Genomic DNA, 14564 nt, shown 5'->3' on the forward strand with positions numbered 1-14564 from the left:
TCCCCACAAATTGATAACAAGTCACTAGATTTAATATTCACCGAGGATTGAGATAAGAGGAATATGAGAGATAAGGGCGAGTGTGTGTTACACAGCCATTCGTCTCCCTGCGGAATAAAAACAATAAGTCATCCAACATACCCCATATCATTATGTAATTGTATAATATGTCATCCAACATACCCCATATTATTATGTAATTGTATTGACATTTTTCACTTTAACTTGCAACGGGCGATAGTCACAAATTTCACAATTGTAGCGCACAGCACACAATTAAATTGCTGCACACGCTTACTTAAAACAACTGTTGTCCAAAAATGTACAGAAGGGGGGGGGGGGGGGGAGGAAATATAAATATACCCCACCTGTTCTGTTGCGGAAATGAAGGATAGATCGAGGGAAGGAATGAGGGGGGGGGAGGGGGGAATATAAATATACCCCACCTGTTCTGTTGCGGAAATGAAGGATAGATCGAGGGAAGGAATGAGGGGGGGGGGAGGGAATATAAATACACCCCACCTGTTCTGTTGCGGAAATGAAGGATAGATCGAGGGAAGGAACGAGGGGGGGGGGGAGGGAATATAAATATACCCCACCTGTTCTGTTGCGGAAATGAAGGATAGATCGAGGGAAGGAACGAGGGGGGGGGGGGAGGGAATATAAATACACCCCACCTGTTCTGTTGCGGAAATGAAGGATAGATCGAGGGAAGGAATGAGGAACTGCTCCAACATTTCAATAGCACGTGCGGAATGCGAGGATTTGTGTATTGTGTAGAGCTGGACTACAAACAACTGTACATACACTTCGTCCGATTCGACTGTAAAACGGGGGAATGTTAGGAGACATGTAAGGTTATGTGATATTATAATAATCGGATTGGCAGTGAGTTCGACCAAGATTTAAGTTATTTCCAGACGTGGTCCTCAAACATATTTATAAACTTTTAAAAATGAATCTATATTGAATTTAGTTAGATGTAGATGTAGATGTAGATGAGATGTAGATGAGATGTAGATGTAGATGAGATGTAGATAAGATGTAGATGTAGATGAGATGTAGATGTAATGTAATGTAATGTAGATGTAGATGAGATGTAGATGAGATGTAGATGTAGATGAGATGTAGATGTAATGTAATGTAATGTAGATGTAGATGAGATGTAGATGACTTACATGAGGTAAGTTTGATATAGTGTCGGTAGAATTTCAAGAAACACTGAAACTCTGAGTCTACTCTGTCCAGATCAATATTTGATAGGAATCCTCCAAGACAGGAAAGGAGGTACACCACAAACCTGAAATAATAATTAACTGATTAATTAATTTACTGATTATTTTACTAACCTGAACGTACATTTTTCATTCATATTATATTAGCGACATAATATTGAGCATAATATTTGAAGAGAAATATATACGGAAAGTACAAATTTTCAAAAACATATAGTGAAGAACATAAAACATCATAATATTATTATAATATGAAAGGGAAATCAGAAACATAGGTTTGTGATTTACCGTTTTCTAAGATCAGGAGGTGGTATGCTGAGAGATTGATCACCCGACTGTTCAAACACCCATTCTATCACCTTGTTGCTGTACACTTCTTTTGAACCTGTTGGTTGTGTAGAGTTATGTGCGGAGTGATGGATACTGCAATAATATGATATTATTATGAATCAATAACCAGTGATTGGTTACCAGCTAACATATTTGGGATTCTTTGAGTTTTTTAAAGCAAGAATTTGTAAGATCTGGCTGACCTCTATTCTTGAAATTTGTGCGTTTTTACCGCCCAAAGAGGGATATACTTTGAAATTGCATTCCAGTCAGAATATTGGAATTAGCTGGGGGAGTAGGTATGTGGGACTACACTACAAGCAGTGGGACTACACTACAAGTATTGGGACTACTCTACAAGCAGTGGGACTACACTACAAGCAGTGGGACTGCACTACAAGCAGTGGGACTACTCTACAAGCAGTGGGACTACACTACAAGTAGTGGGACTACACTACAAGTAGTGGGACTACACTACAAGTAGTGGGACTACACTACAAGCAGTGGGACTACACTACAAGTAGTGGGACTACACTACAAGTAGTGGGACTACACTACAAGTAGTGGGACTACACTACAAGCAGTGGGACTACACTACAAGTACTGGGACTACACTACAAAGCTACAAGTACTGGGACTGCACTACAAGTAGTGGGACTACACTACAAGTAGTGGGACTACACTACAAGTAGTGGGAATACACTACAAGCAGTGGGACTACACTACAAGTAGAGGGACTACACTACAAGTAGTGGGACTATACTACAAGCAGTGGGACTACACTACAAGCAGTGGGACTACACTACAAGCAGTGGGACTGCACTACAAGTAGTGGGACTACACTACAAGCAGTGGGACTACACTACAAGTAGTGGGACTACACTACAAGCAGTGGGACTACACTACAAGTAGTGGGACTACACTACAAGTGTGATATCGTAAAACGATCCGATCCTTTATCCACGACCTGTATTACAAGCCATAAATAATAAATATTCAAAGTTTAATCGTGGTTTTAGTGTGCTAAGAGATGTAGACTCAAGCTTCTCACTTACCATTGAGCTGCCCAGTTTTTTATAGCAACAATAGATATTCAAAGCATTTCTAATAGATGAGACTCAATTCTCTCACAAACCATTGCGAATCGAATCGTTACACTTACAGAACAATGACATTATTGTAAAAGGGCACCGTGATATATAATATCTAACACAAGTTAAACCCTGCAGACTACAACTTTGGTTATCTATAACACCAGGAGGGGTCAAGGAACTGGGTCCACGTGAGGAACAAGGATCACTTCTACGAGGATCCTCTTCTTTTAGTTCAGTACTATTCGGGGGGTTTTCTTTTGTTTAACAAGACCGTCTTGGTTCAAAGCTGCATTATATTTTAATTTTAGTCACTTTAAAGTAGTTTTAAAACCAGTAAAATCAGTATCATCGTTTAATGGGGAGGGGGTGACATGTCCGCCAAAATTTCAATTTTGCTTCTCTCGACCTTGTTTGGTCTGTAACTTCGTCATTTATTGTTAAATTATAAAATCCTTTGAAGGGCTTCTTGTACGGATTGTGAATAATGTTCAGTAAACAAATCTGCCTAAAAACGTTTAAAATGACTGAAATACCGGTATTACAGTGATACAGACTTCTCAAAATTTCCAAAACTTTCGAAAAAGAAAATATTTATTTTTTCGAAAGTGAGTGCTCTCAAAAGTAATTTGTAATGTATTAAATCTAATTGTTTTTATGTATACTTTAATAATATGAAGTCAAATCTCGGGTCCCGGCATAAAAGGTTTTGATATATGTCCCCTTAATTATGGTCACAAAACATACAACTTCGATTAAGTTCGGGTTCTTCAAAAGTTACCAGTTCGGCCGCTTCCTAAGTTAATTTTATCCAGTTTAGGTTGTCATTACTAATATCTTTACAACTCAGTCTCAGTTTCATTGTTAGAATTTTCCATCACCCCAACAGCATTGCTCGCTCTATTTGGGAGGATTCCAACAATCCACAACCTCATTTCCCTCATCCTCAAAACATAGAGCAGTGGGTTTAGAGAAGCGTTTAGGACCGAACAGAATATTTCACTAATAATACTGTAGAAAGACATAAAATCGTTATTATATATTGGACCCGGGTAAGTGTTGGACACCATGGTGTAAGTGAGAAGACAGCAGCTGATGAAACTAAAGCAATTGCAGCAGAGGAAGAGGGCAGTAAAGTAAGTAATGGTGATGGAAGCATGGTGATTTCTCTTTTGGGACACACTGTTTGCGACAGGTTCTTTCCGGAGCATAACAATCGAGACAAGAAACGTCAGAAACACATTGATTGAAGATATTCCCAAACAAGCGATCCAGCTAAACATGTAGCAGATAAACAGCAATGACGCCAACGTAGATTCCGGGGATACCTCAGGTTTTGAGGATACATCACTATAAGGTGACAGAGCGGAGGTGTAATGCATTTCGGGAACAAAAAAAATTAGAGAGTTGCAAATACAATTGTAAAGTAAATAGATAACAATGGACACAAGAACTGCTCTTTTGTTGACTTTGTAGAAAGGATACTTTATGACAATCGCTCGTGATAACGACAGTGTCATAACCACGAATATGGACATTTCTTGAAGCAACAGAATGATGAAATTCCAAATGGAGTTGACAACTGTGTTGCTTAGTAATCCAAGAGTTCGGTTATTCAGCAGATTAAAAGCAAATGGAAGGTGAATGACGGAGGAACCTATATCGATAGAACAGGCAACTATGTAAAGAAGAGTTGACAGATTTCGTTTTTTTGTGTGGACGAAATATCTCAAAGCTAGACAGTTTCCCGGCAGTCCGATCACAAAGCAGACAAAGAACCCGAACGCTAGCAAGCCATCATAAATTCTGTACTGAGTTTCTAGGATCGGAGTCTCATTCATCCTCAAACTTATAATCTGCGTAGCTTGAATCAATGTATGGAAAGTTTCTCGGACTACTTTATCACAAACGTATGTTAAAGCCTTTAAGTACTGAGTAAAACTGATAATTATTTAAAGCTGTGGCTCATTGGCCCACGGTTACATTTATTTATTTATAAGCTAAGACACCGGTAGCATAATAATTAAAAAGGGAACATAAGCCGAGTGTGCACTAATAGACCACGTGGTTACGATCTGGTCATATTGGGCACAGAAAAAGTGTGTGCAGATGATCTAACATTAAATGCCCCTATCAAGATTCCTGAAAAAGTGCGATGAGACTGGATTTTGACCATTTGAAAGTGCGATTGTCACGTTTCACGTGCAGTGGCATCGTGGCGAAAAGTACTTATTTTTTACAAAATGATTGCATGAGCATATCCTGGGTATTAAAAGTTAGCAGGTCATTATAATAGTCAAGGATAATAACTTGTGGCTACTATATTTTCTGTAAGTTGTCTAAGTTAGACCCGTCGTATAGACAACTGCATACAAGGAACCTGGAGCTGGCTTGTTAGATGCAACTCTTGTTAGATGCAACTCTGGCAATAATTGAAAACAATTAAGACCAAAAGATCAATGACCATGAAAATCCCCGCGGCTTAAAGTTTAAAAGTGATTAGGTGTCCAGTATTGAGTATACATATATTTTTAAAACGGCCGAAAAATGTGTCATCCTTAATCCCATACCTTACTGTTCTATGCTTTGCTGATTATAATACCGAGGAATTATTAGTTCTTCATCAGCTACACTCACAAGAATTTCTGAAGCGATATCTTATGACCTGGGTGATTGGTAAAATATAAAACTTTGATTTTTTGGATAAATTTCAATTTTGCTTCTCTCGACCTTGTTTGGTCTGTAACTTCGTCATTTATTGTTTAATTATAAAATCCTTAGAAGGGCTTTTGTACGGATTGTGAATAATGTTCAGTAAACAAGTCTGCCAAAAAACGTTTAAAATGACTGAAATATCGGTATTACAGTGACAGACTTCTCAAAATTTCCAAAACTTTCGAAAAAGAAAATATTTATTTTTTCGAAAGTGAGTGCTCTCAAAAATAATTTTTAATGTATCAAATCTTATTGTTTTTATGTATGATTTAATAATATGAAGTCAAATCTCGGGTCCGGGCATAAAAGGTTTTGGTATATGTCCCCTTAATTAATGGGGAGCATCATGGATAAAAATTTATAAAGCATCGTTAAATGTTAGCTGACAGATAATTGGTGAAATTATACTCATCTAGTATGTTACTTTCAAGCCTTCTAGGTTACTCCTAGTGGATAAACATGGTTATCGCTTATACCTTGCAGCGCACAGTAATCCGGTAATCGTAACCTTTTACAGCTTTGACTCCAACATTCAGTTACATAATTGCAATCTTACAAGAAAATTACCTAGAACTGCGATGCCATGTACACCGTTAATCGTTATAAGTTCCTGTTCACACAAGCAAAGATTCTCGGCTCCCCCCTAGAGGGCCCTCTAATCACATAATCCTTCATAAAACAATGGACAAACAATAAGCGCTACAAGGAAATGAAATAAAAATAGAATAGCAATTTGTTAAATCTCGTGAGCAAGGCTCTCCCATTCCATACTTCTACTATTGTCACTGTCTCTTTTAAATTTACCAGTTTGTTTGCTTTTAGTTTATCTGAGAGAAATCCAAATACCACTTGTAGGTCAAAATTTCTTCCAGCACCCATTTGCGTTGAGGACGGTTTCAGCTGTCATAAAATGTTTTTTATTACATTATTTAATATTAATGAAAGGCCATAGGTCACAGGGAGGAGGATAATAGGGGAGGCCGACTTACAGGCCCCCTATTATTAGGGGTCCCACGGTGATCAGATCATTTCACCAATTAGTGAACAAAAATATCCGTCACAACCGAAGATACAGCCGATTAACTCAAAACTGTAAAACATTACACATAATGTAATATGACAACAAAACCGATCAAAATGACGTTCCAACATCCTTTGCACTATGAAATTTCCTCAATTTTCTGTTCTTTCTCTGATCGCCTATTTAATCTGACATTACTAGGGGATTCAAACATAATAACATAATAAAGTGCACCATGGAAATTAACCTTCATTGCCATCTGTTTAATAGGATATAATATAAGCTGATGTTTCTATTGGTGTTCCTACAACTCATCTCTCTGACTCTAAGTGGTAAGTTATCATGGCGTTCGCTTTGATAATCTGATAAATGTATTTAAATAATTAAATCTAATAATTTAGGATAAGGAGGATACTTTGACAACAATACCACTGAGATGTCCTAGCTAATTTTGATATCTTGAAGAACAAAATATCATTATCCTGCTATTTCAGAAACAACACAGAATAAACAGATGTTGGAGGATGAAATACGACCAGTAAATGCTGAACAATCCAGCACCTATATGGATCAAGAGGATGTGTACGGAGCTCCCTTTGCTATAGACTTGAATCTGGGGACAACCTCTGCCACAGAAAATAGGAACGGGGAATCCTGGTTAAAAATTACCCTGGAAAAGGTATACTGCATTGAGACAGTGGTATGGTCCAATAGTGATGGCACCCCTAAGCTCGCCTGGACCTGCTCTGATACTGACTGGTGTACCTGTGAGGGCGGAGACTGTAATGACTACTCACTAGAAGTCACTACAATTGATGTGTATGAAGCAGCGGACAACTCTAAGTTTGACACTTCTGATGTAGCGGACAACTCAGAAGAGGTCGACTTCTCTCAGTTTGACACTTCTGATGTAGCGGACAACTCTGAAGAGGTCGACTTTTCTCAGTTTGAAACTTCTGATGTAGCGGACAACTCAGAAGAGGTCGACTTCTCTCAGTTTGACACTTCTGATGTAGCGGACAACTCTGAAGAGGTCGACTTTTCTCAGTTTGAAACTTCTGATGTAGCGGACAACTCTGAAGAGGTCGACTTCTCTCAGTTTGACATTTCTGATGTAGCGGACAACTCCGAAGACGTCGACTTCTCTCAGTTTGACATTTCTGATGTAGCGGACAACTCCGAAGACGTCGACTTTTCTCAGTTTGACACTTCTGATGTAGCGGACAACTCCGAAGAGGTCGACTTCTCTCAGTTTGACATTTCTGATGTAGCGGACAACTCCGAAGACGTCGACTTTTCTCAGTTTGAAACTTCTGATGTAGCGGACAACTCCGAAGACGTCGACTTTTCTCAGTTTGAAACTTCTGATGTAGCGGACAACTCAGAAGACGTCGACTTCTCTCAGTTTGACACTTCTGATGTACTTTTCCCAACATCAGACAACATGCCTCCTGAAACTATGGGTGCAGCATCGGACAACTACCATCCTGAAACTATGGGTGCAGCATCGGACAACATCCCTCTTGAAACTATGGGTGCAGCATCGGACAACTACCACCCTGAAACTATGGGTGCAGCATCGGACAACTACCATCCTGAAACTATGGGTGCAGCATCGGACAACTACCATCCTGAAACTATGGGTGCAGCATCGGAAAAATACCATCCTGAAACTATGGGTGCAGCATCGGACAACTACCATCCTGAAACTATGGGTGCAGCATCGGACAACATCCCTCTTGGCTCTGACTGTACTAAAGGAAATACCGTGAAACTAACGAGACATACTGGTTCGATCGAAGTGAGCGAGATAGCGATAATTGAAAGGAAAGAAAATGTGAAAAAAGGTGATCCTCAAACTTCGGAAAATTGGAACTTTATTTTAAATACTTGTATCATTTGATGGAGTATGTAACTTTTCCATAATGATTAAATGCCATCTTTGAAAAGTTCAAAATAAGATTATCAAGTTATTACCTAAATACACATACCATAACACATTTCAGACAACGAAGAGGAAACAAGAGATTGGCGTGACTTCTCGCTGAGTGACAGGCTTAACCTAGCAGTCAACATGGAAGAAGATGAAACATACTACGTCAGATTCCCTTGCTCCGACTCCATCCGGTTCAAACTCTTCCTGTATTCTGAAGATGAACAGAACTCCCACATTGTGCTCTCCAGTAAAACTAACGGTAACATTTACTGTAACAAAGCTGGGTTGCAGAACTGGTACGGTGGAGAAGTAACACATTTCAACATCAACAAAGAGTGGGAGTGCGAGGATGATGGACAGTTCATGGTTGTGGAGTAAGATACAAATTGTTACTAACGACTAAATTCATGAACTATCGTCAATCAAACGTAGATTGTGTTTTACATTACCATGCAACTGATAACCGCTTATAAAATTGAAAGTCGAATATGAATGCTTTACACATAAAAACATGGAAAATATTTTAGGGTGGAAAAAACAAACGATCACGTTGAAATAACGAACAGAGGAAACACCCTGTACAAGAAAACATTCGGCTCCGGAGATGGGAACTGTTACAAGAGAACCGACAGAATTATTACCCAAGTTTGGAACTATGAAGGTTCCCTGTCACTTGCTTTTTCTTCCACAGAAGGTCCGTATACTCTGTCTATGGTAAATCTTGAAGTAAATTTTGTGATCCTCATTTCTTGTTCCAATCTTATAATTCTTTTGTTCACAAAGTATAACAATAGGTATTAACTTACTTTATGTTTGATTCTATGTGGCTTTTACTTAAATAGCCAATTTTCAGCTAATGATGTAGCTGCAGATACAGTCTGTTTAGATGGGGAGATCGCTTTGGACAAGTCTCCGCCGTGCACCAAAATAGGTACAGTTTTAAATTTAACTTTAATTTAACTTATAAATAAATTTTTTTAAAGAGTTTAAATGTGCTAAGAACTGTTTCTAAAACACGATTGAAAAATTCCTTGCATATTAATAACGATTAAAGATGATTAGTAATTGAGCTGTTAATGACAGTTTATTACCTCATTTTATATTCTGAATCTGTCAATCTGATGATTAATTATACTAAATTATGACACACAAGACCAGAACACAACTCGACCAACAGAAAGACATGACCAAGACATGAAAGAAGCACTGGGCCAGTGTTTCTTTCACGAGTAACAGTAATTTTCGCATTCCGATTTTGGCGGTTTTTTTTTCAACGAATGTCAAAACGAATAAAAAACGTTTTTAAATTTTTACAATGGCAGAATTTCGAACGAAATGGTGAAATGAGGAGAAATTGTTCGCTGTTATTATTTATTTTAAATTATCGAATTGACTGTAACCGTGATAATGAACCAATATATAACTTGTTTTAATAAATTAACCCCGTACTGTTCCCGTTTATAAATCCCGCTTTGAAACCCTCAACATGCAAATATCATGGTGGTCGCTGCGACAGTGGCAGGTGATGATTAAGACGATATAGAATCAAACTGCTGGCTTTCATCATAGACTGGAAAAGCTACACTCCACCTACACTAGGAGAATATTCATTTAAGGTACTAATTAATTGTGAAATTAATTACGTTCTCAGCATAAGCTAAGATACCTGAAACACTCGTTTTCTAATTGATTGAACGAATTGTAGTATTCTTTATAGTTAACTTATGTAGTAGTTTTAACTTAATTACAACTGTTCTTCAGATGCCGACCCTCCGACCACCCAGCGATTCACATTCTATACCTCGGCCTCCAGCTAATCATTTTACGCTTAAATCATAACCTGACTGTTACCTCAATTCTATTTAGAGGGTTAGCTACTAAAAAACAGATTTTAACCCACGTGATTAACTAATCACCAATAAGGTTTAAGATATGTGTTCACGTGACAATGGGATCACCAGCTTTCCTTTACAATGGCAGGAAATACTGAACGTCATTGTTTCATTACCAGTTTTTTAACAGCGCATTTGTTAGAGCATCCTTCTATTGACTAGCTTGAATCTTTTAAACATGCACACAGATAACGATACGCAATATGAAATCAACAATGATGCGGTCCATTTTCATATTGTGTAACCTCATGATTCTTCTAGCGTCGCTCATAGGGGACAGTATCATCTTAATATCGACCATTAAGTACAATGCTATCAATCTCAACAAGGTCATGATAACTGTAATGAAGCACATGGTTACCTGGTTACCTGGTTACCTGGTTACCTGGTTACCTGGTTACCTGGTTACCTGGTTACCTGGTTACCTGGTTACCTGGTTACCTGGCTACCTGGTTACCTGGTTACCTGGTTACCTGGTTACCTGGTTACCTGGTTACCTGGTTACCTGGTTACCTGGTTACCTGGTTACCTGGTTACCTGGTTACCTGGTTACCTGGTTACCTGGTTACCTGGTTACCTGGTTACCTGGTTACCTGGTTACCTGGTTACCTGGTTACCTGGTTACCTGGTTACATGGCTGTTTGTGACTTGATTCAAACTCTATTTAAAGTTTTCCCCATCACTTTTGCATTCATCGCAGATCGGTGGGTGATGTGTCATGTTCAGTACAATATCAGCTGGGTCTGTAGTCCTGTGACCGTGTTCCTGACAACTGCCATGACCACTCTCAAGCTGATACTGGTAAAGTACCCTCTGAGAACCTGTGCATGGTCCACAAAGTTAGGGCACAGAATTAGTAGTGCAGCGTGGGTCCTGGCACTTGGTTGGTACACTCCAATGTTAGCAGGTATAATGTTCTACATCAGAGACACAATACACTTCAGTTACCAGTCTTATAGTTGCAACTATGATCTCCGCTCACCCGTCCTCCCTACCTGGTACACTCGGTACTTTCTTATCAGCATGGCTGTCCTCAGCCTCCTTTCCTACACCACACCACACCACACTACACCACACCACACCACACCACACCACACCACACCACACCACACCACACCACACCACACCACACCACACCACACCACACCACACCACACCACACCACACCACACCACACCACACCACACTCCTCAGCCTCCTTTCCTACACCATCATCGCTCTTACATCACTCCTTCTCCTGATCGTGGCTAGAAGGGTTGCCTCTCATCACAGAGAAACACTAAGATGGGAGGGTGTTATCACAGTGCTGCTAACAGTGGGGGTCTTGTTTATATCTCTCTTGCCGTATGGTGTGGTGGCTGCTAACGGTGGGGGTCTTGTTTATATCTCTCTTGCCGTATGGTGTGGTGGCTGCTAACGGTGGGGGTCTTGTTTATATCTCTCTTGCCGTATGGTGTGGTGGCTGCTAACGGTGGGGGTCTTGTTTATATCTCTCTTGCCGTATGGTGTGGTGGCTGCTAACGGTGGGGGTCTTGTTTATATCTCTCTTGCCGTATGGTGTGGTGGCTGCTAACAGTGGGAGTCTTGTTTATATCTCTCTTGCCGTATGGTGTGGTGGCTGCTAACGGTGGGGGTCTTGTTTATATCTCTCTTGCCGTATGGTGTGGTGGCTGCTAACAGTGGGGATCTTGTTTATATCTCTCTTGCCGTATGGTGTGGTGGCTGCTAACGGTGGGGGTCTTGTTTATATCTCTCTTGCCGTATGGTGTGGTGGCTGCTAACAGTGGGGATCTTGTTTATATCTCTCTTGCCGTATGGTGTGGTGGCTGCTAACGGTGGGGGTCTTGTTTATATCTCTCTTGCCGTATGGTGTGGTGGCTGCTAACAGTGGGGGTCTTGTTTATATCTCTCTTGCCGTATGGTGTGGTGGCTGCTAACAGTGGGGGTCTTGTTTATATCTCTCTTGCCGTATGGTGTGACATCTACGTTTGGGGTACAATACACTGGCACCACACGCCGTGCTATAGGTCAACTCACCAACTTGAATATAGTGGCTAACTTCTTTGTTTACTCCATCACTGTCCAAAGTTTTAGACGTTTTCTGAGGAAAAAGATATCTTACCTCCTCTTCTCGATGGGACTCAGCACAGAAAAAAGACAAATTCACCATCTAAGACCTCATCAAATACCACAACCCCCTAAAAGACAAAGACCAAAGCAGGCATCCTCTCCAGTAGAAGAATATCCAGAAGTACACAGTGACGATACCATAAATTCAGTAATAGAACTTCAACAACTGTAGTTTACGAGAAGATATGGTTCAATAATTTGATAAATAATGATGTAATTGAAACTACGGTGCTTGATTTTTTAAATTTTTAAAAGTTTTTACGTGCGTGTTTTTAATTATCACCGATTTAAAATTAAAACTACATAATAAATTATGTACAAGAAAGTAGTTTTAATCCGTAGTATGTAATTATATTTATTAGTTATTTGGGGCGGAGTTTGGTTTAGGGAGCAGAAAAAGGGTAAGAATTCATATAATTATAAGCAATGTATACGTGTTCAGTGTTTACCAATAAGTCAACATATTTTGTCAATTTTAAAGATATAATTGTTTCTCTGTTACCTGGCAGGATTTGGTTTCTCTTGCTCCTATCCTCATCTCTTCTTTGAAGGAGGAGAGCTTTCCTTCGCAACTCTGCTAACACAGCCAACAACAACTCTCTGAGAAAAAAAATAGCTTACAATACGTAAAATAAACGATAATAGAACTAAAAACCTTGAAAAGATTAATTCCAGTGACACAATTAATCGCGGCGTGTGTGGAACCAGTAACCAGTAACCACTAGCCAGTAACCACTAGCCAGTAACCAGTAACCAGTAACCACTAGCCAGTAACCAGTAACCAGTAACCAGTAACCACTAGTCAGTAGTCAGTAACCAGTAACCAGTAACCAGTAACCAGTAACCAGTAACCAGTAACCAGTAACCACTAGCCAGTAACCAGTAACCAGTAACCAGTAACCACTAGCCAGTAACCAGTAACCAGTAACCAGTAACCAGTAACCAGTAACCAGTAACCAGTAACCAGTAACACTCACTTGGACTGTGAGAAAGGGTTTCTGACGAGCAAGGAGAGGGTAAAGTAATAGACAGCGTGGAGTCGTCTGTGTGCGTATTTTCCTAACAGTGCTAGCTGGGTGTGGGGAAACGGTTAATTAGTCAATTTACTAGCTAATTATAATTAATTGACTAGCTGATAATAATTAGTTAAATGAAGTCAGTCAATTAATTGGTTGCTATTAAAACCTGGTGATATGGGCGAGGGTTCCTGGGAGCTAAGGTCTGAGCAAGCAGGTAATAGTTTCTAGCTTGTCCCCACTCGTCAGTATCTCGTGTTTGCGACAAATACCTGGGAAAGTAAAAGTGAAAGTGAAAGTGAAAAAATTGTTTATAGATAAAAACTTTAATGGGGTTTTGGTATTTGGATTATTATGCTTCATTTGTTTAGTGCCCAGGAATATATCTAGATCCCAATAATTTAAATATTTAGATCTAATAATATTCCTTCTTTTTTTGAGAAAGATCAACTTGATTTGAAACCTTTAAGGGGGCCGGGGGGGGGGGGGTCTTCATCAAAATTATCTCGAAATTGATTTTACGGTATAGTTGTTTCTGATAGAGGGGAGTGATATCATTCAGCTGCTTTTGGTCCCATGGAAAAATATTGTTCCTAGCCAAAATTATCGCCAGTCAAAGGTCAGCGCTTATGTGTAATTGTATTGCGCGAGCGATTTTCAATCGCGCGCCCTGAAAATCGAGTCTAAAAATCTATCTTCTCCTACATTTTTTGAGCAATCACCCTGAAACTTTCAGAATATGTTCTAGGAATCATTTAGAAGATATCTGTCGAGCCGAATTTTTAGATAGGCCTTAGAAGTTTTTTTATTCGATTTTGAAAATCTTGGACCTGGAAAAATCGTCAAAAAATGAGGTCCAAGATTTTCAAAATTGAATAAAATTTTTTCTAAGGCCTATCTCAAAATTCGGCTCGACAGATATCTTCTAAATGATCCTTAGAACATATCCTGAAAGTTTCAGGATGATTGCTCAAAAAATGTAGGAGAAGATAGATTTTTAGACTCGATTTTCAGGGCACGCGATTGAAAATCGCTCGCGCAATACAATTACACATAAGCGCTGACCTTTGACTGGCGATAATTTTGGCTAGGAACAATATTTTTCCATGGGACCAAAAGCAGCTGAATGATATCACTCCCCTCTATCAGAAACAACTATAAAATCAATTTCGAGATAATTTTGATGAAGACCCCGGCC

The 14564-nt window shown here is 39.4% G+C and overlaps 1 protein-coding gene across 1 annotated transcript in view; it reads right to left on the reverse strand.

Moving 5' to 3' along the window:
* Positions 1–14564, reverse strand: part of LOC134822341 (telomerase-binding protein EST1A-like) — a 92762-nt gene that overhangs the window by 3753 nt on the left and 74445 nt on the right. Inside the window, exons 12-18 of the mRNA XM_063833355.1 lie at positions 13536–13638; positions 13328–13422; positions 12853–12950; positions 1524–1620; positions 1179–1300; positions 678–823; positions 42–107 (exon numbers count right to left, since the gene is read on the reverse strand). Coding sequence (XP_063689425.1) covers positions 42–107; positions 678–823; positions 1179–1300; positions 1524–1620; positions 12853–12950; positions 13328–13422; positions 13536–13638 — 727 coding nt within the window. The remainder of the gene's footprint in view (positions 1–41; positions 108–677; positions 824–1178; positions 1301–1523; positions 1621–12852; positions 12951–13327; positions 13423–13535; positions 13639–14564) is intronic.

Source organism: Bolinopsis microptera, chromosome 10 (assembly GCF_026151205.1).
Source record: "Bolinopsis microptera isolate Bmic1 chromosome 10, MBARI_Bmic_1.0, whole genome shotgun sequence".
Lineage (NCBI taxonomy): Eukaryota > Metazoa > Ctenophora > Tentaculata > Lobata > Bolinopsidae > Bolinopsis > Bolinopsis microptera.